At 47.5% G+C, this 24,829-nt stretch overlaps 1 protein-coding gene across 2 annotated transcripts in view; it reads right to left on the minus strand.

The window, feature by feature from the left end:
- Nucleotides 1-1,949: 1,949 nt before the first annotated feature.
- GASK1A (golgi associated kinase 1A) overlaps nucleotides 1,950-24,829 on the minus strand; it is an 83,354-nt gene continuing 60,474 nt past the window's right edge. For both annotated transcript variants that reach the window (XM_077491487.1, XM_077491486.1), the window contains 3 exons: nucleotides 19,037-19,159; nucleotides 7,314-7,417; nucleotides 1,950-3,342 (listed from right to left, as the gene is read on the minus strand). In XM_077491487.1, the coding sequence (XP_077347613.1) occupies nucleotides 3,141-3,342; nucleotides 7,314-7,417; nucleotides 19,037-19,159 (429 nt within the window). In that variant the 3' untranslated portion in view covers nucleotides 1,950-3,140. The remainder of the gene's footprint in view (nucleotides 3,343-7,313; nucleotides 7,418-19,036; nucleotides 19,160-24,829) is intronic.

Here is a 24,829-nt window from a genome sequence, read left to right on the forward strand (position 1 = left end):
ATCGCTCCAGTGTGAACCCAGCCTAATAAGCGATCGTTTTTCTGATCGCTGTATTAGTGTCACAGGTGACGCTAGTTAGGCAGGTAGGTATTTAGGTTCGCCGCAGCTTTTTATAGCGCCAGGGACCCCCATATACTACCGCATAAAGCCCCCTGATTGCCCCCTAGTTAACCCTTTCACCAGTGATCACCATATAACTGTTACAGGTGACGCTGGTTGGTTAGTTATTTTTTTATAGTTTCAGGGCACCCGCCATTTATTACCTAGTCTCACTAGTGTACCCCTAAATTTAGGGGTGTCTACTTTCTAAAATGGGGTCATTTGGGGGGGGGGGTTTGTGCCATCTTGGCATTTTATGGCCTTCAAAACTGTAACGCCCTTAGAAAGCCTGAAGGCGGTGCTTGGTTTTTGGGGCCCCGTACGCGGCTAGGCTCCCAAAAAGTCCCACATATGTGGTATCCCCGTACTCAGGAGAAGCAGCAGAATTTATTTTGGGGTGTCATTTCACATATGCCCATGGCATGCGTGAGCAATATATCATTTAGTGACAACTTTGTGAAAAAAAAAAAAAGTTTGTAATTTTCCCGCAACTTGTGGCAAAATATAAAATATTCCATGGACTCAACATGCCTCTCAGCAAATAGCTTGGGGTGTCTACTTTCTAAAATGGGGTCATTTGTGGGGGTTTTGTGCCATCTTGGCATTTTATGGCCTTCAAAACTGTAATAGGTAGTGAGAAGTGAACTCAAAAAATTACGCCCTTAGAAAGCCTGAAGGCGGTGCTTGGTTTTCGGGGCCCCGTACGCGGCTAGGCTCCCAAAAAGTCCCACATATGTGGTATCCCCGTACTCAGGAGAAGCAGCAGAATTTATTTTGGGGTGTCATTTCACATATGCCCATGGCATGCATGAGCAATATATCATTTAGTGACAACTTTGTGAAAAAAAAAAAAAAAAAAAAAAGTTTGTAATTTTCCCGCAACTTGTGGCAAAATATAAAATATTCCATGGACTCAACATGCCTCTCAGCAAATAGCTTGGGGTGTCTACTTTCTAAAATGGGGTCATTTGTGGGGGTTTTGTGCCATCTTGGCATTTTATGGCCTTCAAAACTGTAATAGGTAGTGAGGCGTGAAATCAAAAATTTACGCCCTTAGAAAGCCTGAAGGCGGTGCTTGGTTTTCGGGGCCCTGTACGCGGCTAGGCTCCCAAAAAGTCCCACATATGTGGTATCCCCGTACTCAGGAGAAGCAGCAGAATTTATTTTGGGGTGTCATTTCACATACGCCCATAGCATGTGTGAGCAATATATCATTTAGTGACAACTTTGTGTAAAAAAAAAAAAAAAAATTTTTTTTTGTCATTATTCAATCGCTTGAGGCAAAAAAATAAAATATTCAATGGGCTCAACATGCCTCTTATCAATTTCCTTAGGGGGTCTACTTTCCAAAATGGGGTCATTTGGGGGGGTTTTGTACTGCCCTGTCATTTTAGCACCTCAAGAAATGAGATAGGCAGTCGTAAACTAAAAGCTGCGTAAATTCCAGAAAACGTACCTTAGTTTGTAGATGTGACAACTTTTGCGCAAACCAATAAATATACAATTATTGACTTTTTTTTTACCAAAGACATGTGGCTGAATACATTTTGGCCTAAATGTATGACTAAAATTGAGTTTATTGGATTTTTCTAATAACAAAAAGTAGAAAATATCATTTTTTTTCAAAATTTGCGGTCTTTTTACGTTTATATCGCAAAAAATAAAAATCGCAGAGGCAATCAAATACCATCAAAAGAAAGCTCTATTTGTGGGAAGAAAAGGACGCAAATTTTGTTTGGGTACAACATTGCATGACCGCGCAATTACCAGTTAAAGCAGCGCAGTGCCAAAGTGTAAAAAGACCTCTGGTCATTTACCAGCAAAATGGTCCGGTCTGAAAGTGGTTAATAGAAACCAGTATACACTATAGAGGAATATGTTCATATTTCATGTCTGAAGTTTACAACCACTTTTATAAAGCTGAAGTGTCTAGCAGCTTCTCTTTAAATGTCACAGCAATGTAAATTTAGTGCAGACCTATGTTCCAAGAGACTGCACCCCAGTGCAGATAAATTGCCACCACCTATCAAGGAAAAAGGCACAAGAGGCCGCAAAGTCACCACTGACAAAACTTGCCAGATGATTTACTGGCTGGCTGGCTAGAAAGTGGTTTTACCTACAAGGTGTACTATCTGTCATTCATAGGGAAATCCATCCTTACCATATATATGTTTATATACTGTACATTGACCAATGAAAGGCAAGGCTTAAAAGAGGATCCCAGATGGGATAAAATGTGCTAGAAAATCTAGATAATATGAGGTAATGTGCACTCCATTTTTAAAATTTTAAGATGCGGCAATATTTGGGCTTAGGTTGGGCTTCAGAACAACTTGAGGTTTCTTTTGTGGGTTTGGGATAGACATGCTGCTCCATTAGACTGCATTGTGTGGAACAAATGGAAGCAGGATGTCATCTGCTATTATTTCTACAGGCCCAAACTTTTATGGAACATTCATTTATCTTCACAATAGTACTTCCTAGTAATAAAGACCCACATAGATGTTTGCTTTGAATTGTGTTTAAAGGGATTCTGTTGTGTCTTGTATTACCTAGATGAAGAGGTGTAAATAACCTATGATATCGGTAGCCATCGTAGTCACATCGTAGTTCTGATGCAGGTACAATGAACAGAATACGCTACTTTGGAACTAGTATTCAGCCCTGGGGGTGAACATAGTGCCCTTACAATGAAAATTAACCTGGTTGGAAGACACTTCACGGATATCCTTTGAAACCACAAAAAATATAACAACAATGTAAACCAGTCAATAACTCTCCCATTCTTAGCACTACCCATTGTGAAAATGACGCTAGGGGCCAACATCCAGATGAGATAACCTTCTTAGGAGACATGTAACATTAACATGTCCGCTTACTTATTTTTTTATTAATGGTTATTAATCAGTAATCCTTCCATTCTGAGCAATCTACATTGTTCACATTGTTCATATGTTTCTAGGGGCCAACAGCCAGATGAGGCGAAAGACCAAGAAAAGTTCACAGTATTTACAGAAAATGAACTGGTGGTTGAAGGTATATTATTGAGAAGTAAGAAGGTAATGGTGCTTTTCTATGTATTCCACTAGAATCTGTCCTCTTTGGACTATGGTTTCCACCAATGCTTTCACTCCTTGGAAGCCTCCTTGGCTCTCCCAGAATTCGTGATCCATCTGCAATGATGTCAATAGCATGTCGTGTAAACATCCTGACTTTAGCAGTTGCACTGCTGATTTAGGATACCTAATGAAAAGCAAAAAGAGCATCAAATAAGAATAAATAAAAGATTTTATTAACTCTGTGCATTTCTACAGAACTGTTGTATACTCTCATATAAGCCATGATCTAGCATATACAAAAGTGTTAAACATCAGCATCACTATAGCGTCAGATCTGGAATTTGTACAGCTGAACCATTGCTCTCTTGACCTCATAAGAGCTCAATTGAAACTCTCAATTCAGGTCACGACAGTTTCCATACAAACTATTGCAAAGACCTGGAAGACACGCACACTATGCACAATGGAGATGAAAAATTGGAACACCCAGGCCATGATTCTTAGTAACATTGTGGTGACTCTGCTAGACACCGTCCCTAAACATGTGAAGGTTTGGCAACCATGGGTAGATAATTTTTTACCTCCAGGTTTTGACTCTTCTCTCCTTGAACTGTGATTTTCAAGTTGCCCAGATCACTGGGTTTTTGGATGCTACCCCAACCTGGTGAGGACAGTAGACCTCCTCCTTCTTTCCCTGCCTCCCTATCCAACTCCACTCCACTTTACTCACTTTACTCTTTGGAGCATGTTACTTGTTTTTTTCTGCTTATTTTTCAACTTAGTTCCTCTGGATTGATTGTTGTATTGCCCCATACACACTATCAGTTTTTCCTTCAGGTTTACCAAAACCATGTAGTACAAGGGCCTGCCTGATTCCATACAAATTGAAACTGCTAATGTTTGACCTCATATTATATGGTTTTGGTAAATCTGAAGGAAAAACTCAGCAGAAAAACCAATGGGAGCATGCTTGTGTGTGTGTGTGTGTGTGTGTGTGTGTGTGTGTGTGTGAGCATGCATGTATGTGTGTGAGCATGCTTGTATGTGTGTGTGTGAGCATGCTTGTATGTGTGTGTGTGAGCATGCTTGTATGTGTGTGTGTGTGAGCATGCTTGTATGTGCTTGTGTGTGTGAGCATGCATGTATGTGTGCGTGTGAGCATGCTTGTATGTGTGCGTGTGTGCGTGTGTGAGCATGCTTGTATGTGTGTGTGCGTGTGTGAGCATGCTTGTGTGTGTGTGCGTGTGTGAGCATGCTTGTATGTGTGCGTGTGTGAGCATGCTTGTATGTGTGTGTGCGTGTGTGAGCATGCTTGTATGTGTGCGTGTGTGAGCATGCTTGTATGTGTATGTGTGAGCATGCTTGTATGTGCGTGTGTGTGAGAGCATGCTTGTGTGTGTGAGCATGCTTGTATGTGTGTGCGTGTGTGAGCATGCTTGTGTGTGTAAGCATGCTTGTGTGTGTGTGTGTGTGTGTGTGTGTGAGCATGCTTGTATGTGTGTGTGAGCATGCTTGTATGTCCGTGTGTGTGTGAGCATCCTTGTGTGTGTGAGCATGCTTGTGTGTGTGATGCTTGTATGTGTGTGTGAGCATGCTTGTATGTGTGTGTGTGTGCTTGTGTGTGTGAGCATGCTTGTGTGTGTGAGCATGCTTGTGTGTGTGTGTGCGTGTGAGCATGCTTGTATGTGTGCATGTGTGAGCATGCTTGTATGTGTGTGTGCGTGTGTGAGCATGCTTGTATGTGTGTGTGCGTGTGAGCATGCTTGTATGTGTGCGTGTGTGAGCATGCTTGTGTGTGTGAGCATGCTTGTGTGTGTGAGCATGCTTGTATGTGTGTGTGAGCATGCTTGTCTATGTGTGTGTGAGCATGCTTGTGTGTGTGAGCATGCATGTGTGTGTGAGCATGCATGTGTGTGTGTGTGTGTGTGTGTGTGTGAGCATGCATGTGTGTGTGTGTGTGTGAGCATGCATGTGTATGTGTGTGTGTGTGAGCATGTGTGTGTGTGTGTGTTCATATATGTATGTGTATGTATGCATGTGTGTGTGCGCATGTATGTGAGTGTGCATGCATGCATATGTATGTATGTGAATGTGAATGCGTTTATCAGTGGCGGTGCATCCAAAAGGGTGCACAGGTCCCGCCCCCTCTCTCCAGCCACCCCCTCTATGACCAATAGATAGATTCATGCATAGCATAGCATGAATCTATCCATGGCCACCGCTGCCACCCCCATATTTAGGTGTCTGGTCCCTTTTGGGGTGCCGGGCACCTGAATTACAGCGGCGGGGGGTGTTTTTTGCAGCACCTGATTAGAGCCATGGGCTCTAATAGGCTTCAAAATAGGTGAACTGCGAGCGCCATGCTTGACGCTCACAGTCTACCCAGGTGTGTTAGAAAAGGGAATTAATATTCACTTTCCTAACACTGAACCGCCTCTCCACCAATCAGGTGTGCGGGTCTGTTACTCATCACCTGATTGGCTGAAACGATAGGCGCAGCTATTGGACGCCTACCAGGAGGAGAGGACGGGAGATGAGGATGGCAGGAGATGCATGGAGGACCCCCCCCCCCATGGCCGTTACCCGCTGCCCCACCAAGACAGGGTAAGTGGCGGGCAGACAGCGAGCGGGTGGTGGGGATTCACAGTGGCAGCATTTGAAAGGCACACTGGCAGCATTTGATGGACACAGTGGCAGCATTTGATGGGTACACTGGCAGCATTTGATGGGCACAGTGGTGGCATTTGATGGGCACAGCGGTGGCATTTGATGGGCACAGCGGCAGAGTTTGATGGTACAGTGGTGGCGTTTGATGGTAAAGTGGTGGCGTTTGATGGGCACAGTGGCTGTAATTGATGTTTTTTAAATCGGTTCCTTTATATGCGGCCACCCACTTGGGACTGGGCCCTGGTGTTCCACCATCGGGCTTGGAGAAAAGAGCCCTGTCCGGAGGTCGGGGGGGGGGGCCCTCCAAGGTTTCCTGCATCGGGGCCCTGAAGGTTCTAGTTACGCCACTGGCCTGAGGCCCTGGTCTCTGCTCCCATTAGTTGATATTCGTAAATTTACAGTGTCACTGTTATATGCTAATTTATTGTCATGTTACGATATACATTGTACTCGTAGTGTATGTGATACCCACTTTGTATTGTGATTTTACCAACTTTGTCAATGTCAAAAATATTCAGCATGGTCACACTACAGCTGCACACCTTGTTTCAATCAGCACTAGTAAATCTGGATCACCCTACAGCTGCACAGCTGGATTTATTCTTTACAGCTAACCTCGATCTTCAAGAGCAGCTGATCAATGTTGTTTCCATTCTGACCTGCAAGTCCTCTTTCTGCTGGCAGCCTAACCTTCAATTTGTCCTTCCAATGTTCTTGTCTGTTTCCTGTGCTGACCTCATCTATACTTTATGACTTGGTACTTTGCTCTGGTTCTGTCTATATTTTTTAAGCTGTCATCCCCTTAGCAAGTCTGAGAGTTGCAACCCAGTCTTTCTAGTTCAGTGTAGCAGAATGTTAGCATCCATTGCGTGCCCTGCCTGAGACCAGCACAAGCCAGGCAGTGACAATTTTATAATTGTAACAATAATGACACAAAGCATAACACCACCCTTTGCTGTGAAGCCACACCCTCTTTACCAAAGTTTGCACATGATGCACGATGGTGTCAAAGTGGCTGCCAAAGCTATACTAATGCTCACCTGGGACAAATGTATGCCCTGGAATTGCTGTAGACAGGAGGTAAACCAGTTTGTAAAGCTTATGTATTGTGCACCCTACCAACTCTGGTACCTGCAAAGCAACTAAGAGCTATATCTGGACTATGGATGCACAGAATGATTTTGGGAAATTAACTCCAAAATTACTGCTCTCTCCTTACGCAAAATTTCTGTGACATTCGCTCATACTGTCCATTGCATTTCGCCAAAATGTTGGGAAAACAATACCTCATTGTACGATTGAGGTTTCTTTTTGCTGACATTTCAGTGAAAGTTATTGAATTTATTTACAGACAGATTTCACCAAAGGCAAGATCTGTAATTTTGCGGGGAACTAATTTTTACCAAAATCAGTCTGCTCATCTCTAATCAGGACAAGCATGTTGGCTAAATTTACAGAATATTATTATCTGCTTGCATTTTTTCTTACCTATCAATCCCTTGTAAGAGTCTAAAATTAAGATTGTCGTCAGGGTGGTTTGGTCTCCCAGCATTGTCAATGTAAACTAAGTTAGAAGGGTCACTATGGCGGACCTATGAAAAAAAAGCAAAAATTATATTTATACAATCAGGTACTTTTCTGGTAAGTAACATGTAGTTCTTACTATACCATAAGATTAAAAAAACTAAAATGACATTATCCTTTATTCAAATCTAAGGTTGTTTATGAGAATCAAGGCTAAAACCATAGTTTCATTTTAGAACCAAATCATACTTGAACATGAGATTTTTTTTTTTGTAAGCTTAATATTGTCTTTGTTATTGGCAATTAGGATAAAAATGGTTTAAATTGTAATTGTAGAAAAATACACACAATTACTTATGTTTTTCTATGTGTATACATATTGCATTTGGCAATGAAAAATCCCGATAAGTAATAATAATAACTAATGAGTTATTGGATAATGAAAATTACCAGCTTATAGTATCTTTTGTTAGAATTAGTAAAAATTTAAAAGAAAAATCAATCAACAGCCTTAAAGCGGAGTTCCTCTCAAAAGTAGAACTTCCACTGTCTTCTCCCCCCTCCGGTGCCACATTTTGCACCTTTCGGGGGGGGGGGGGGGGGGGGGAGTAACGGGTACCTGTTTTTGACAGGTAATATCCCCCACTGGGAGATGGGGCTTCTCTCGGAAGTTCGCCTCCTTCCTCCACCTCCAGACCAATTAGAAAGCACAGATCGCTTCAGGTATGCCCAGTAGGGAACCAGTTGTAAAGTCAAAAGGCTTCGCTGCCGGGTTCCCTTACCAGGAATGGCAGTGGCTGCACTCAACAGCTGATCCAAAGATCGGCTGGGATGCGGACATCGCAGACTTTCTGGACAGGTAAGTGTCCATATATTAAAAGTTAGCAGCTGCAATATTTTCGTGGGGTGGGCTGACCTCCGCTTTAACTATGTTAAAGCAGAGCTTCAGGCAAAAAGCTAAATATATAGGTCAGGTCATAAGTTTTTACCATTTTACCTGCTAAAGCATTTGTAATTCTGTATAGCCAAGCTGGAACTTTTCACACATCTGCCACATTGCACAACCAATGGATTTGTCTGATTTTGTCCGATGGATTTTGTCCGAAATTTGTGTTGCATACACACGGTCGGACAAAGTTGTCGGAAAATCCGATCGTACGTAACATGATGACGTTATTTCATTACGATGGGACTACGTTCAGGCTAGTAGCCAATAGCTTTGGTCTAGGAATTTGATCTGAGCATGCGTGGAACTTTGTCCGATCGGAATTCTCTGCACACAATCGGACAAAGTCTGATCGGATCATGTTGTCGGAAAGTTTTACAGCCCAGCTCTAAAACTTTGTCCGTCGGATATTCCAACGGAAACAGTCCGATGGAGCCCACACACAGTCGGATTATCCGACAACACGGTCCGATCAGACATTTTCCTTCGGAATAACCGACCGTGTGTACAAGTGCATACAGTTATTTTTTGGTTCAGGAACTTGGCTTCCTGTGTCACCTCTCTTCAGCACCAATTTGTTCAGACTGGACTATGATGCAGTATCATCCACTATGTCCGAGGAACTGCACAGCTGAACCAACAAACGCCAGAATATGGCAGAGGTATGTAGCTGTGCAACAGTCACAAGATTGATTAAACAGAATTACAAATTCTTTGGCAGGTAAAAGTGTATGCATTTCAATTATGTATTTAGTGCATTTTTTTTTCTTTTCTTTTTTTTTTTTTTAGTCCATCTTTAACTCTTTTGACACCAATGATGTATCTGACATGTAAGGGCATTGAAAGAGATAAAAGGCTTTTTAGCAGGCTCAGAGCTGTTGAGTCAGAGACTCACATTGTGCTTTCTGAAAATATATTACAGGGTTTTTTGGTAATTTTCTAGCTAAAAATGCAGACTTTAACATGTGCGGAAAAAGATAAAAACATTGCTGTGGCAGCGAAAGGGTTGAAAACTAAATTCAAAAGGGTAAGAGTCAAAAAGAGAGAGAAAACAAAAAACTTAGGACAAAAAAATTATGAGATTCCATTATAATAACCCATGTTTATTTTCTGGTGCAATACTAATAATTTTACAAGATACATTTGCATACCAGCTCAAAATGAAATTTATCGTAGATTGATAACTATTCCAAAATTAAAGTAATTCCTTCCTACTAGAAATGAATTTGTATGCATAACCCAATCTTTAATTTTAGGGTCATTCAGATTAGTCCAGCTTGAATGAGATTTATCAGCATTTAGCATTCTTATCAGGCTTATCAGCATTCTGCCATGAAACAAAACATTTGTACTATTGTAGTATTGTAATATTGCAATTATACCTGAGACCTTAATCCAATACTTAAACGATTCTGAAATTTCTCAGAAATGGATATCATGGGGGGTTATTTACGAAAGGCAAATCCACTTTGCACTGCAAGTGCACTTTCAAGTGCAGTCACTCTAAATCTAAGGGGTAGATCTGAAATGAGGGGAAGTTCTGCTGATTTTATCATCCAATCATGTGCAAGCCAAAATGCTGTTTTTTTATTTTCCTTGCATGTCCCCCTCGGATCTACAGCAACTTTACTTCCAAGTGCACTTGCAGTGCAAAGTGGAGTTGCCTTTAGTAAATAACCCCCATGGCATATATAATCTTCCACTGAAGTTTTGGAACATCTTGACAAAGCAGTAAGTGCTATATCACCTAATATGACATTTTGGGGTTGATTTACTATAGGCAAATGGACTGCACACTTTTCAAACTGCAGTCGCACTCTGCAAGAGCAGATGCCCAAGAGCTTAGTAAATGAGCAGAAGCTCTGCTGACGGCAATTTGTGCAGGGGAAACCGGTACTAAAGCGGTTCAAGTGATTGTAAAGGCTCATTTAAATAAAATAACAAACATGTTATACTTACCTCCTCTGTGCAGTTGGTTTTGTACATAGCAGCCTGGATCCTCCTCTTCTCGAGTCCCTCTTTGCTGCTCCTAGTCCCTCCCTCCTTTAAGTGCCCCTCAGGCAGCAGCTTGCTACAGGGGTCACCCAAGCAGAGTCATAGCTCCGTGTATCCATTCAGACACAGAGACCTGACCTGGCCCCGCCTCTTCTCCCCCCTGATTGGTTGAATGACTTAGACAGCCACGGGAGCAAATAGCGCCGCTGCTCTGTATAAGCCAATCAAGAGGAGTGTACTGGATGGCTGAGGGGATCGTGGACATCGCTGGAGAGAGAAGGAGCTCCAGAAGGTAATTAGGGGGTGCTGGGAGGCTGCCACACACAGAAGATTTTTTTTTTATCTTAATGCATATGCATTAAGATAAAAAAAACTGCCTTTACAACTCCTTTAAGGCACAAATTATTATTTTTTCGTTTTGAGTGGAGTGGAGAGGGATTAAAACCTTTGTCAGGTTTTTCTTGATGTCTGTGTCTCCATTAGGGAGATTCACCCTCTCCATTTGTCCTGTTTACTGTTATCATCGAAAGTCAAAGTAAAAGAAAATTTTGGGTCAACATCAGAAAAGTAAAAGAAGGGAAATCTTCTAATTAGATATTAGTTCTGGTGAGTGTTGTGACACATGTAATTCCTTCACTTTGGAGGCATTTTCTCTCACTTTACTTTACTTTTCTTCTATGTGTCTTCCTTTCTTCGCATTTTCTCTCACTTCCTGTTTTATGGGACAGGAAGTGAAGGCACAATCTCCCTTATGGGACACAGATGGTAAACAGAAAATGACAGGTGTTATAATCCTCCCTTACTCTATCCAAAATAAAATAAATCGTCTTGCCTTTAGTTACAATTTAAGTGCTCTTCAAGTATTTTGCATTGATAGAAAATGCTTATCTGCCTTCCCAGAACCAATGCATGATATCATTTTCACTGTCCCACACTTTGTAAATGTAAAAGAATCATACTTTTTGTATGGTAAAAAAAGCAAGTGCAATGGTAAAACTACTAGAAGGTAAACATCTAAATATAATACAAACCAAATCTACTATAATTCCTTTTGATTTCTGTGCTGAAGGCATGTTATAGTAGCCACTGAGACCTAAAACAACGATGTGCATTATCCTGCTTTGCTATTTGAATTATTTTTGTTTGAATTGACACAGCTTAATTTATTAGGAAAAAACTTTTCCTTCAGGTACCACAAGGATCACGCAAATGGGTGACACTTTGCTGTGTAAAGTAATATCATAATAACAAATATCATAATAACTTATGCTGGCCATACACAATACGAAAAATGGGCCAAACCCATTTCGAAAAACGAACATTCGGCCGTGAGCGCAAACGATAGTGCCATCATATAATGACCGATAAATCGTTCAGTGGACATAAATTAATGCATTTTCAGGCACATGGGCGTACAGGTACGTCCCTTTAAATGTGTCGCCATGCCATCGCTTGCGTGTTCCGGTCAGGACCCCAGTGAGTCCGATCGCAGTTCCCGCGGACTCGATCGCCGTGGGGATACCCGCAATCAGTGGCGGAATTATCAGGGTCGCAACAGTCGCAAGTGCGACTGGGCCCTGTAATTCTAGGCCACTTCAGGGGGCCCGCCTGCCGCCCTCCGCCCGCGGGGCCCACCTGACTGTCCGGCCGGGGGTGTGCGTGTGTGGTGTTATTAATGTCGGGTTCATGCCGTCCTTCACCAGCGTGAGAGAAGTGCTCGGTTGGCTCCGCCCCCGCCTATCCAGAGCGACTGTAAGGGAGGCGGGGCGGACACAAAAAAACCTTTAGCCAATGCAGTGAAGGCACTCTCTGAAGCAAGGCTTTCCCGGAGGAGCGGAGGCACGCTTCGTGGAGGAACTTTACGTCACTCTGCAGGATTCTGAGGAGGGGGAATCGATCATCATCATCGATTGATTGGCGGTAAGTCACCACCCCCCCTCCAGATTGTGCCAGCCCGCCACCCCCCTCCAGTGCCACCACCTGCCCTCCAGTGCCACCAGCCCACCATCGCCCCTCCAGTGCCACCACCACCCCTCCAGACTGTGCCACCCCCTGCCCTCCAGTGCCACCAGCCCACCACCCCCCCTCCAGTGCCTCCACCACCCCCCCTCCAGACTGTTCTACCACACCCCCCAGACTGTTCCACCCCATCCCCCCCCCCGACTGTCCCACCCCATCCCCCCTCCAGACTGTTCCACCCCATCCCCCCCTCCAGACTGTTCCACCCCATCCCCCCCTCCAGACTGTTCCACCCCATCCCCTCCTCCAGACTGTTCCACCCCATCCCCCTCCTCCAGACTGTTCCACCCCATCCCCCTCCTCCAGACTGTTCCACCCCATCCCCCTCCTCCAGACTGTTCCACCCCATCCCCCTCTCCAGACTGTTCCACCCCATCCCCCTCCAGACTGTTCGCCATCACCGCCCCTCCAGACTGTGCCACCACCTCCCTCCAGTGCCACCACCCCCCCTCTAGTGCCACCAGCCCACCACCCCCTCTCCAGTGCCACCACCCCCCTCCAGTGCCACCAGCCCACAACCCCCTCCAGTGCCACCACCACCCCTCCAGACTGTGCCACCACCTCCCTCCAGTGCCACCACCCCCCCTCCAGTGCCACAAGCCCACCACCCCCTCTCCAGTGCCACCACCCCCCTCCAGTGCCACCAGCCCACAACCTCCTCCAGTGCCACCACCACCCCTCCAGACTGTGCCACCCGCCCTCCAGTGCCATCACCACCCCTCCAGACTGTTTCACCACCCCCCTCCAGACTGCCACCACCTCCCCTCCAGACTGTGCCACCACCTCCCTGCAGTGCCACCCCTCCCTCCAATGCCACCACCACCCCTCCAGTGCCACCATAGTGCCACCAGCCCACCACCCCTCCAGACTGTGCCACCCCCCTCCAGTGCCACCACCACCCCCCTCCAGTGCCGCTACCCCCACCCCTCCAGACTGTGCCACCACCACCCCTCGAGTGCCACTAGCCCACCACCCCCTTCCAGTGCCACCACCACCCCCTTCCAGTGCCACCACCCGCCCTCCAGTGCCACCAGCCCTCCACCCCCCCTCCAGACTGTGCCACCACCACCCCCCCTCCAGACTGTGCCACCACCACCCCCCTCCAGACTGTTCCACCACCCCCCCTCCAGATTGTGCCAGCCCGCCACCCCCCTCCAGTGCCACCACCTGCCCTCCAGTGCCACCAGCCCACCATCGCCCCTCCAGTGCCACCACCACCCCTCCAGACTGTGCCACCCCCTGCCCTCCAGTGCCACCAGCCCACCACCCCCCCTCCAGACTGTTCTACCACACCCCCCAGACTGTTCCACCCCATCCCCCCCTCCAGACTGTTCCACCCCATCCCCCCCTCCAGACTGTTCCACCCCATCCCCCCCTCCAGACTGTTCCACCCCATCCCCTCCTCCAGACTGTTCCACCCCATCCCCTCCTCCAGACTGTTCCACCCCATCCCCTCCTCCAGACTGTTCCACCCCATCCCCTCCTCCAGACTGTTCCACCCCATCCCCCTCTCCAGACTGTTCCACCCCATCCCCCTCTCCAGACTGTTCCACCCCATCCCCCTCTCCAGACTGTTCCACCCCATCCCCCTCTCCAGACTGTTTCACCCCATCCCCCTCTCCAGACTGTTCCACCCCATCCCCCTCTCCAGACTGTTCCACCCCATCCCCCTCCAGACTGTTCGCCATCACCGCCCCTCCAGACTGTGCCACCACCTCCCTCCAGTGCCACCACCCCCCCTCCAGTGCCACCAGCCCACCACCCCCTCCAGTGCCACCACCACCCCTCCAGACTGTGCCACCACCCCCCCTCCAGTGCCACCAGCCCACCACCCCCCTCCAGTGCCACCAGCCCACAACCTCCTCCAGTGCCACCACCACCCCTCCAGACTGTGCCACCCGCCCTCCAGTGCCATCACCACCCCTCCAGACTGTTTCACCACCCCCCTCCAGACTGCCACCACCGCCCCTCCAGACTGTGCCACCACCTCCCTGCAGTGCCACCCCTCCCTCCAATGCCACCACCACCCCTCCAGTGCCACCATAGTGCCACCAGCCCACCACCCCCCCTCCTGTGCCACCACCACCCCTCCAGACTGTGCCACCCCCCTCCAGTGCCACCACCACCCCCCTCCAGTGCCGCTACCCCCACCCCTCCAGACTGTGCCACCACCACCCCTCGAGTGCCACTAGCCCACCACCCCCTTCCAGTGCCACCACCCGCCCTCCAGTGCCACCAGCCCTCCACCCCCCCTCCAGACTGTGCCACCACCACCCCCCCTCCAGACTGTGCCACCACCACCCCCCCTCCAGACTGTTCCACCACCCCCCTCCAGTGCCACCCCTCCCTCCAATGCCACCACCCCCCCTCCAGTACCACCAGCCCACCACCCCCCCTCCAGACTGCCAACACCACCCCTCCAGACTGTGCCACCACCACCTCCCCTCTAGTGCCTCCACCACCCCTCCAGACTGCCACCACCACCCCTCTAGTGCCACCACCACCCCTCTAGTGCCACCACCACCCCTCTAGTGCCACCACCACCCCTCCAGACTGTGCCACCACCCCTCCAGACCCCTCCAGACTGTGCCGCCACCACCACCCTTCCAGACTGTGCCACCACCACCACCCTTCCAGACTGTGCCACCACCACCACCCTTCCAGACTGTGCCACCACCACCACCCTTCCAGACTGTGCCACCACCACCATCCCTCCAGACTGTGCCACCGCCACCCCTCCCTCCAATGCCACCATCCCCCCCTCCAGACTGTGCCACCACCACCCCCCCTCCAGACTGTGCCACCACCACCACTCCTCCAGACTGTGCCACCACCACCCCCCCTCCAGACTGTGCCACCACTCCTCCAGACTGTGCCACCACCATCCCCCCCCCTCCAGACTGTTCCACCACCCCCCCTCCAGACTGTTCCACCACCGCCCTCCAGTGCCACCCCCCCTCCAATGCCACCATCCCCCCTCCAGTGCCACCACCCCCCCTCTAGTACCACCAGCCCACCACCCTCCCTCCAGACTGCCACCACCCCTCCAGACTGTGCCACCACCACCCACTCCAGTACCACCGCCACCCCCTCTCCAGTACCACCACCATGCCACCCACCTCCAGCACCACCGCCACCCACCTCCAGGACAACCATGCCTCTCCAGTACCATCGCCACCCTCCTCCAGTACCACCACCCACCCTCCGATACCACCGCCACCCCCCTTCAGTACCACCACCGCCACCCACCTCCAGTACCACCGCCACCCCCTCTCCAGTACCACCACCATGCCACCCACCTCCAGTACCACCGCCACCCCTCTCCAGGACCATCATGCCTCTCCAGTACCATCACCACCCTCCTCCAGTACCACCGCCACCCACCTCCGGTACCACCGCCACCCCTTTCCAGGACCGCTACCACCTTCAGTACCACCACCGCCACCCCTCTCCAGGACCACCATCCCCCTCCAGTACCACTGCCACCCCTCTCCAGGACCACTATCCCCCTCCAGTACCACCACTGCCACCCCCCTCCAGTGCCACCATCAGCCCCCCTCCAGTACCACCACCACCACCCACCTCCAGTACCACTGCCACCACCTCCAGTACCACTGCCACCCCTCTCCAGGACCACCACCGCCACCCGCCTCCAGTACCACCACCACCCACCTCCAGTACCACCGCCACCCCCTCTCCAGTACCACCACCATGCCACCCACCTCCAGTACCACCGCCACCCCTCTCCAGGACCATCATGCCTCTCCAGTACCATCACCACCCTCCTCCAGTACCACCACCCACCCTCCAGTACCACCGCCACCCACCTCCGGTACCACCGCCACCCCTTTCCAGGACCGCTACCACCTTCAGTACCACCACCGCCACCCACCTCCAGTACCACCGCCACCCCTCTCCAGGACCACCATCCCCCTCCAGTACCACTGCCACCCCTCTCCAGGACCACTATCCCCCTCCAGTACCACCACTGCCACCCCCCTCCAGTGCCACCATCAGCCCCCCTCCAGTACCACCACCACCACCCACCTCCAGTACCACTGCCACCACCCACCTCCAGTACCACTGCCACCCCTCTCCAGGACCACCACCCCTCTCCAGGACCACCATCCCCCTCCAGTACCACTGCCACCCCCCTCCAGTACCACCACTGCACTGGTGACACAGGTTTCACTCGGGACACAGGCTGCACAGAAATGTTTTACTTTGTTCTACAGTGGAAAAAAATATAGTATCAAAATCATGCTTTTCGGGGGGGGGGGGCCTTCCTGATTTCTTGCATCGGGGCCCTGAGGTTTCTAGTTACGCCTCTGCCCGCAATCGTCTCACGGGAAGGAAGAACGGGGAGATGCTAAAGTAAACAAGCATCTCCCTGTTCTGCCTAGCAACAGTGACACTCATCTCTGCTCCCTGTGATTGGAGCAGAGATCAGTTATGTGTAAAACACAGCCACGCCCCCCCCCACAGTTAGAAACACGTAACTAGGACACACTTAAAGGGGTTGTAAAGCTTTATTTTTTATTTTCTAAATAGGTTCCTTTAAGCTAGTGCATTGTTGGTTCACTTACCTTTTCCTTCGATTTCCCTTCTAAATGTTTTTTTTCTTTGTCTGAATTTCTTAGTTCCTGTTTCTCCTCAGTAAACTTCACACCATCATCCGAGCGGTGTTTAGCCAGAACAGCTTACTGAACAGCTTACTGAGGAGGAACAGGAAGTGAGAAATTCAGACAAAGAAAACAAAGAAAAACAAACATTCAGAAGGGAAATCGAAGGAAAAGGTAAGTGAACCAACAATGCACTAGCTTAACCACTTTCAGACAGGACCTGCGTCGCTTTAACTGACAATTGCGCGGTCGTGCGACATGGCTCCCAAACAAAATTGACGTCCTTTCTTCCCACAAATAGAGCTTTTTTTTGGTGCTATAAACAAAAATAGAGCGCCAATTTTGAAAAAAAAACGCATTATTTTTAACTTTTTGCTATAATAAATGTCCCCCAAACATATATAAAAACACATTTTTTTTCCCTCAGTTTAGGCCGATTTGTATTCTTCTACATATTTTTGGTAAAAAAATCCCAATAAGCGATTATTGATTGGTTTGCGCAAAAGTTATAACGTTTACAAAATAGGGGATAGTTTTATGGCATTTTTATTAATATTTTTTTTTACTAGTAATGGCGGCGATCAGCGATTTTTATTGTGACTGCAACATTGTGGCGGCCATATCGGACATTTTTTACATATTTTTGGGACCATTGTCATTTATACAGCAATCAATGCTATACAAATGCATTGATTTCTGTGTAAATGGCACTGGCAGCGACGGGGTTAACCAGGGGGTGGCGGTGTAGGGGTTAAGTGTTCCTAGAGGCGTGTTACTAACTGTGGGGGGCTGGGCTTTGTGTTAGCAAACACTGATCTCTGCTCCAATCACATGGAGCAGAGATCAGCGTCACTTGTTGCTAGGCAGAACAGGGAGATGCTGTTTACAACGGCATCTCCCTGTTCAGCGCCCCGTGAAATGATCGCTGGTATCCCCGCGGCGATCGAGTCCGCGGGACCCGCGACCGGACTCACGGTGGTCCCGACCGACATGCGAGCGCGCCGCCGACGGCTCGCTCGCGATGGCAGGGCGGCATTTAAAAATGGACGTACCTGTATGCCAATATGCCTGCCCGTGCCATTCTGCCGACGTACATCGGCGTGCGCCCGTCGGGAACTCGTTAATTAGAAAATAAAAAACAAACCTTTACAACCCCTTTAACCCCTACATTGCCACCTCCTGGTTAACCCCTTCACTGCCAGTGTCATTTACACAGGAATCAGTGCATTTGTATAACACTGATTGCTGTATAAATGACAGTGGTCCCAAAAATGTGTCAAAAATTTTCGATGTGTCCACAATAATGTCGCAGTCACAATAAAAAACACTTGCCGCCATTACTAGTTAAAAAAAAAATATTAATAAAAATGCCATAAAACTATTCCCTATTTTGTAAACGCTATAACTTTTCTGCAAACCAATCAAAAATATGTAGAAAAATACATATTGGTCTAAACTGAGGAAAAAAAATATTTTTTATACATTTTTGGGGGATATTTATTATAGCAAAAAGTAAAAAATAATGCGTTTTTTTCAAAATTGATGCTCTTTTTTAGTTTATAGCGCAAAAAATGAAAACCGCAGGGGTGATCAAATACCACCAAAAGAAATCTCTATTTGTGGGAAAAAAAGGAAGTCAATTTTGTTTGGGAGCCACGACGCACGACCGTGCAATTGTCAGTTAAAGCGACGCAGTGCTGAATCGCAAAAAGTGGTCTGGTCTTAAGCCAGCAAAATGGTCCGGTCTGAAAGTGGTTAACCTCAACTTATCGTTTGTTCGGCAGAAAATTTCCAAACTTGTCCCTCGTTTTTTCGGCTCAAAAAAGACCCAACAATTATGGATTTTTTAATTGGCCAAAAAACTAACTAACTGTCTAAATGAACGAATTTCGGCCGATTGTTCGTATATTATATTGCCAGCATCATACTAATGAGTTGATCAAATTTTTCACTCTGGATGGGTCAATCAGTGATTGAAATCCTCAACAAAGAGGCCATTTTTTATTCCCATGGAAAGTCTAATTTCAGTGCTTTTAAAAAAGAGTAACTTACTGTCGTAGACCTGCTGAAATCAATAATTAGCAGAAAGTGATACAAGTACCTACCAGAATGTGCACCAAGATCAGTTCCTTTGGGTTGCGACATTTGTCATGTAGCAGCTCTTCTACACAAGGCTCTGTAGAGTCTGGTTTAAATCCACAACAGTACCGGTCTAGTCGGTCCTGAACCTGAGGAATGAGCACATTACAGCATGTGTTTCTTTTTACTGTGTCATCCTTAATGCAATCTAACACAATAAGATAACACTTATTTTATAAATACATTCATAAGTCATCTTTGAGTCAATGAAGTGCAGACTTTATGAACTGCATTTACAAAATTGAAAAATCACTAGCTACCGGCCAGGAAAATACAACATAACAAACCTTGAAGGGAATCAATACTAAATGGTTCATTCCACTTCAGCCCACAGATCTCAGTAGCTTCATTTTAACAACAGTAGCCATTCTAGTAGGACAAATATTGGAATCATTCACCTGAAAATTAACTTTTCCTTTTTGATTTTTTTCTGTTTCTTATAGAAAGTGATGGCAGCTATCTGTAACACTTGCTTCTTGAATTATTTATCCAGTATGATAGTGCTCCTATAATCATTAAAGTAGAACTATAGGCTTTTTTGTATAGAGTAAAGCCTCATATGCACGATCGGATTTTTGTCAGACAAAGCGTCAGAATTTTGTCCGACGGGTGTGTGCCTGGATTTTGTCTTGCATACTAACGGTACACGATTGTCGGCCAACAAACACGAACAAAGTGACATACTACATGGAATTTCAGCTCTCGAGCGCCACCCTTTGGGCCCCTTCTGCTAATGTCGTATTTGGTGAGCATTGATTACGAGCATGCGTGTTTGTACTTTGGACTTTTGTGTGATGGACTTGTGTACACACAATACGAAAATCTGACAACAGACTGTTGTCCGCCAAAATTTTTATAAGCCTGCTAACCAACATTTGTTGGCTGAAAGTTGAACAACAATTGTCTGATGGAGCGTACTAACTGAAGGACTTTAGGCAAACAGCTCATCATCACACAATTCCCTGCCGAAAAATCAGATTGTGTGTACAAGGCTTAAGGCAGTGCTATCAGTTTATTTTTTTGCCATTTGTGTCCCATTGGAGAGATTTCCCTTCACTTCCTGCCCCATATCTAAAGCAGAAAGTGAGAGGAAATACTTGAAAATTAAAGTGATTGTAAAGGCTCGTTTTGAAAAAATAAAAAAATAACAAACGTGTTATACTTACCTCCTCTGTGTAGGTGGTTTTGCACAGAGCAGCCATTATTCTCTTCTTCTTGGGTCCCTATTTGCTGCTCCTGGCCAATCCCTCCTATCGAGTGCCCCCACAGTCAGCAGCTTCCTATGGGGGCACTTGAGCCGACTCTCAGTTCCATGTGTCCATTCAGACACTGAGCCCCAACCTGGCCCTGCCCCCTCTCTCCCCTGATTGGCTGCCTTTAATTGACAGCCGCGGGAGCCTCTGCTGCGTCTCAGGCAATCAGGAGGCGTGTTCCGCACAGCTTAGACATTCGTGGACATCGCTGGGGAGAGATGGGGCTCAGGTAAGTAATTAGGGGGTGCTGGGGTGGCTGCTACACACAAAATGTTTTTTTTATCTTAATGCATAGAATGCATTAAGATAAAAAAAAACCTTCTGCCTTTACAACTTTAAGGGAATTCCTTGGGGACCACCAGAACTAGTGTCCCAATTGGAAGATTTCCCTTCTATTACTTTTCTGGGGACAACCCAAAATGTGGGATTTTCTTTTACTTTCACTTTCAATTATAATGATAAATAGGACAAACAGAGCGGCTAAATCTAACTAATGGGGGCACAGACAGCAATAAAAACTGACAGGTGTTCTAATCCATGTCCACTGCTTGTTAAATGTATTTTGGCCACTGAATGGCACTGTTATAGCGAGCAAAAAATATAGAATCCTGAACCTTAAAGCGGAGTTGCACCCAAAAGTGTAATTTCCGCGGACTTGTTTCTTTCCCCGCTACGATGCCACAATTGGCACCTTTCGGGGGGGGAGGGATCTCATCCCCCATCCCCCCCCCCCCCCCCTGCACAATATAAAAAAACTGACTTTTTTCTTTGCATGCTTTTATTTCCCCCTTTTATTTTATTTTTTTTGAAGCCACCCCTTCCCTTCCTTCACTCTTGCCTAGGCAAGAATGGCATTTGTGCCTCCTCCTGCATTCTCCCAGGAGATATACCAGGGGCAACAGATCCCTGAACTCGTCGTGTGATACCTTGCTCCTGTGGGTTGGATAGAGAGAGAGAGGTAGCACAGAATGAGATATGTGCTATGAGAATCACAGATGGGAAGAGGACAATCCTGTATTTGTAAATGTATCTTTTCTGTGGAATATAGGGGGACATTTATGATAAAACATCAGGATTTTTGGCATGGGAGGGTGAAGCTCCTCTTTAACCACTTGAAGACCAGGCATTTTCTAAAACCTTTTGTTTAAAGTTAAAATCAGTATTCTGTGCTAGAAAATTACTTAGAACGCCCAAACATATAATTTTTGGCAGACATCCTAGCCTAGAGAATAAAATGGCGATCTTTGCAATATTTTATGTCACATAGGTCTTTCAAAAGCAATTGTTTTGGAAAAAAATAATTTTAATGAATTTTAAAAAACAAAACACAATATTTACCCTAAGTTTTTGTATAATAGAAAAAAAGACTAAAAAAGTTATACTGAGTAAATAGGTACCTAAGGCTGCTTTCACACTGGGGCGGTATTCAGGCGTTACAGCGCTAAAAATAGCGCCTGTGTAACGCCTGAAAAAAAACGGCCCCTTTAACTCCAGTGTGAAAGCCGGAGGGCTTTCACACTGGAGTGATGCGCTGGCAGGACGGTGAAAAAAGTCCTGCTAGCCGCATCTTTGCAGCGGTGAAGGAGCGGTGTATTCACCGCTCCTAAACCGCTCCTACCCATTGAAATCAATGGGACACCGCGGCAATACCGCCGGCAAAGCGCCGCTACAGCGGCGCTTTGCCGTCGGGTTTAACCCCTTTTCGGCTGCTAGCGGGGGTTAAAACCACCCCACTAGCGCCCGCACACCGCCGCTAAAACGACGGTAAAGCGCCGCTAAAAATAGCGGCACTTTACCGCCGACGCCGCTCCCGCTGCAGTGTGAAAGCAGCCTTACATGTTGTGTTAGCTGTTATGCTTTAAAATTGCGCACACTCGTGGGAATGGCAACAAAGTACTACAGTACTTATAAATCTCCACAGGTGATGCTTTAAAAATGTTTACAGGGTACCTGTTTAGAGTTACAGAGGAGGTCTTGTGCTAGAATTATTGCTCTCACTCTAATGATCACTGCGATACCGCACATGTGTGATTTAGGCTGGGTTCACACTGCAGCGGTTTATGAGAACGGATGTGATTCGCACCGCACTGCAGTGCAAATCACATCCGATCTCTGTGCGATGCGAGTTCAGCCATACAGATAGTATGGCTGAATTTGCATTGCACATGGCCCAAACTCGCACAGGAACCTTTTTTTTGTCCACAGCAGAATCGGATCGCATGGGTGTTCACACCATGTGATCTGATTCCTGTCCGAGTTTGCAGATCGCACTGCGATTTGCGAACTGATCTGGGGGTGTCATTAATGTTTCACTGACACTCCCAGCAGTTCGTATATGGCAGTGTGAACTGCCGCCGGGAGGTATGTGATGCGGGAACTCGCCGCGTATTCGTGGCGTTCCTGCATCGCTGCAATGTGAACCTAGCCTTAAACACAGTTTTCCTATGCTTGCACAACTACGTATGTGTTCACTTCTGCACATTAGCACGGAGGGATGAGGTGCATTTTTTTTATTTTATTTTTACACTGTCCCTTTATTTATTTATTTTTAATCACTTTTATTCCCATTCCAAGTAATGTAAATTCCCCTTATAATAGAAATAGCAATGACAGATCCACTTTACTGAGAGATCTGGGCTCAAAAAGACCCCAAATCTCTCATTTACCTTTAAAAGCAAAAGCAAAAAAACAAAAAACGTTTTACTATGGCCCAAGAATCGGAAGTGAAGTCAGAAGTTTCTCCAGTCTTCCAAGGGCATAGAGATAAGTGGCGCCCATCTTGGCCTCACTTTTCTCAATGCCCAGCTAACAGCTGAATCGGATCGCTCCCCTCCTGCTGCTTCTAAAAGTGATCCTGCGGCAAATCACGGACCACGGGCACCTGCTAGCCTGGAGCTGCTGCCATAACCCTGGTATTTAACGTCAAAGTAATGACATATTTTTACTATGGGCCGTCCAGCAAGAAGTATTCTCGGTATAGATATTTTTACATAGTTACAATCAGTGGTGGGTTTTTTGTTCGGGGGTTGCCAAACAATCACCCCCCCCCCCCCCCCGGTGATGCGGCACTAACAACCCCCCTGCATGTCTAACAGTTGTCTGGCACTTACCTGGATAGATGGATGGGGGGTGGGCAACGGCTCCAGGCTAGCGGGAGCGGAGTCCATGCAGCAGCTCCAGGCTAGCGGGTGCAGGGACCGGGCAGCGGCTCCAGGCTAGCAGGTGCGGAGTCTGGGCAGCGGCTCCAGGGTAGCGGGATCTGGCAGCAGCTCCAGGCTAGTGGATGTGGGGTCCGGGCAGTGGCGCCAGGCTAGCAGGTACCAGGTCTGGGCAGCGGCTCCAGGCTAGCGGGGTCTGGGCGGCGGCTCCAGGCTCGCAGAGTCTGGGCGGCGGCTCCAGGCTCGTGGGGTCCGGGCAGCGGCTCCAGGCTCGTGGGATCCGGGCAGCGGCTCCAGGCTCGCGGGGTCTGGGCAGCGGCTCCAGGCTCATGGGTGCAGGGTCCAGGCAGCAGCTCTAAGGTGGCTCGCCTCCTTCCTTGTTCCACTTCAGGTGTCCAATAGGATCACCTGACATTTTGGCCAATCAGGAAACAGGTCTCACACCTGTTTCCTAATTGGTGGGGAGAAGATTTAGTGTGAAAATAGCGAAAATTCATTCGCTATCGTCACACAACTGGGTGGGATCAGGATGCAGTATGCCCCGAGCCCACCATTTTTTTAAGCCTATTAGAGCCTCTGGCTCTAATCATGTTCTTCAAAAAACAAACCCCCCCATAGAAATGTATGCGCCCAGCATCCTGAATGGGGCTGGGAGCATGGATAGGGAGGGAGGCAGCAGTGTTGGGGGGGCGCCGCCCGTGCACCCACAATGCATGGGCCACCACTGGTTACAATGGTCCAGTTACCCTGCTGCACAGTGAACACAAGAGGTCAGCTGCTTGGTGCAGGTGACATTAATTTTCTCAATGATTGCAAAGCATTCTCTGATTGGACAACGTGGAGAAGTGGGGCTGTGATGTCACACTGCCCACCTTGTTTAAACAGAGAAGGCTTTGCATTAATTGTGAAAATGCAAAGCATTCTTTACAGTAAATGGTGCCCATGTCTGGCTGCCAACCTCCTGTGTTCACAATCCAGCAGAGCAGCCACTCAGCAAGGGGCCCAGAAACTAAAGGAGATTGCTGGGGCGATCTACTACAGTGACTTCCAGCTCCTAGAGGGATCCCACAGGCAGTGCTAGGACAAGGCCATCCAGCAGCTAGGGAAAAGATGCCAAACTTAGGGTTAGGGTCAGGGCATCCACATCCCCGCAATAAACCATTGTGGCCCATGGCAGCCGTCCCTCCTGCCCACCCCTTGCCCTGGCCCTGCCCACAAGTATGGCACATGCATAGTTATATTGCTCCAAGCTGGATCATTGTAACTATGTAAAATATTCATGCCTGGAACTCTTCTTTCAATATGATAAGATCTGTCCTATACTGTCCATGTACAGACTGTAGATAAG

Source organism: Lithobates pipiens, unplaced genomic scaffold (assembly GCF_037356315.1).
Source record: "Lithobates pipiens isolate NorthernLeopardFrog02 unplaced genomic scaffold, aLitPip1_a1.2 Scaffold_19, whole genome shotgun sequence".
NCBI lineage: Eukaryota > Metazoa > Chordata > Amphibia > Anura > Ranidae > Lithobates > Lithobates pipiens.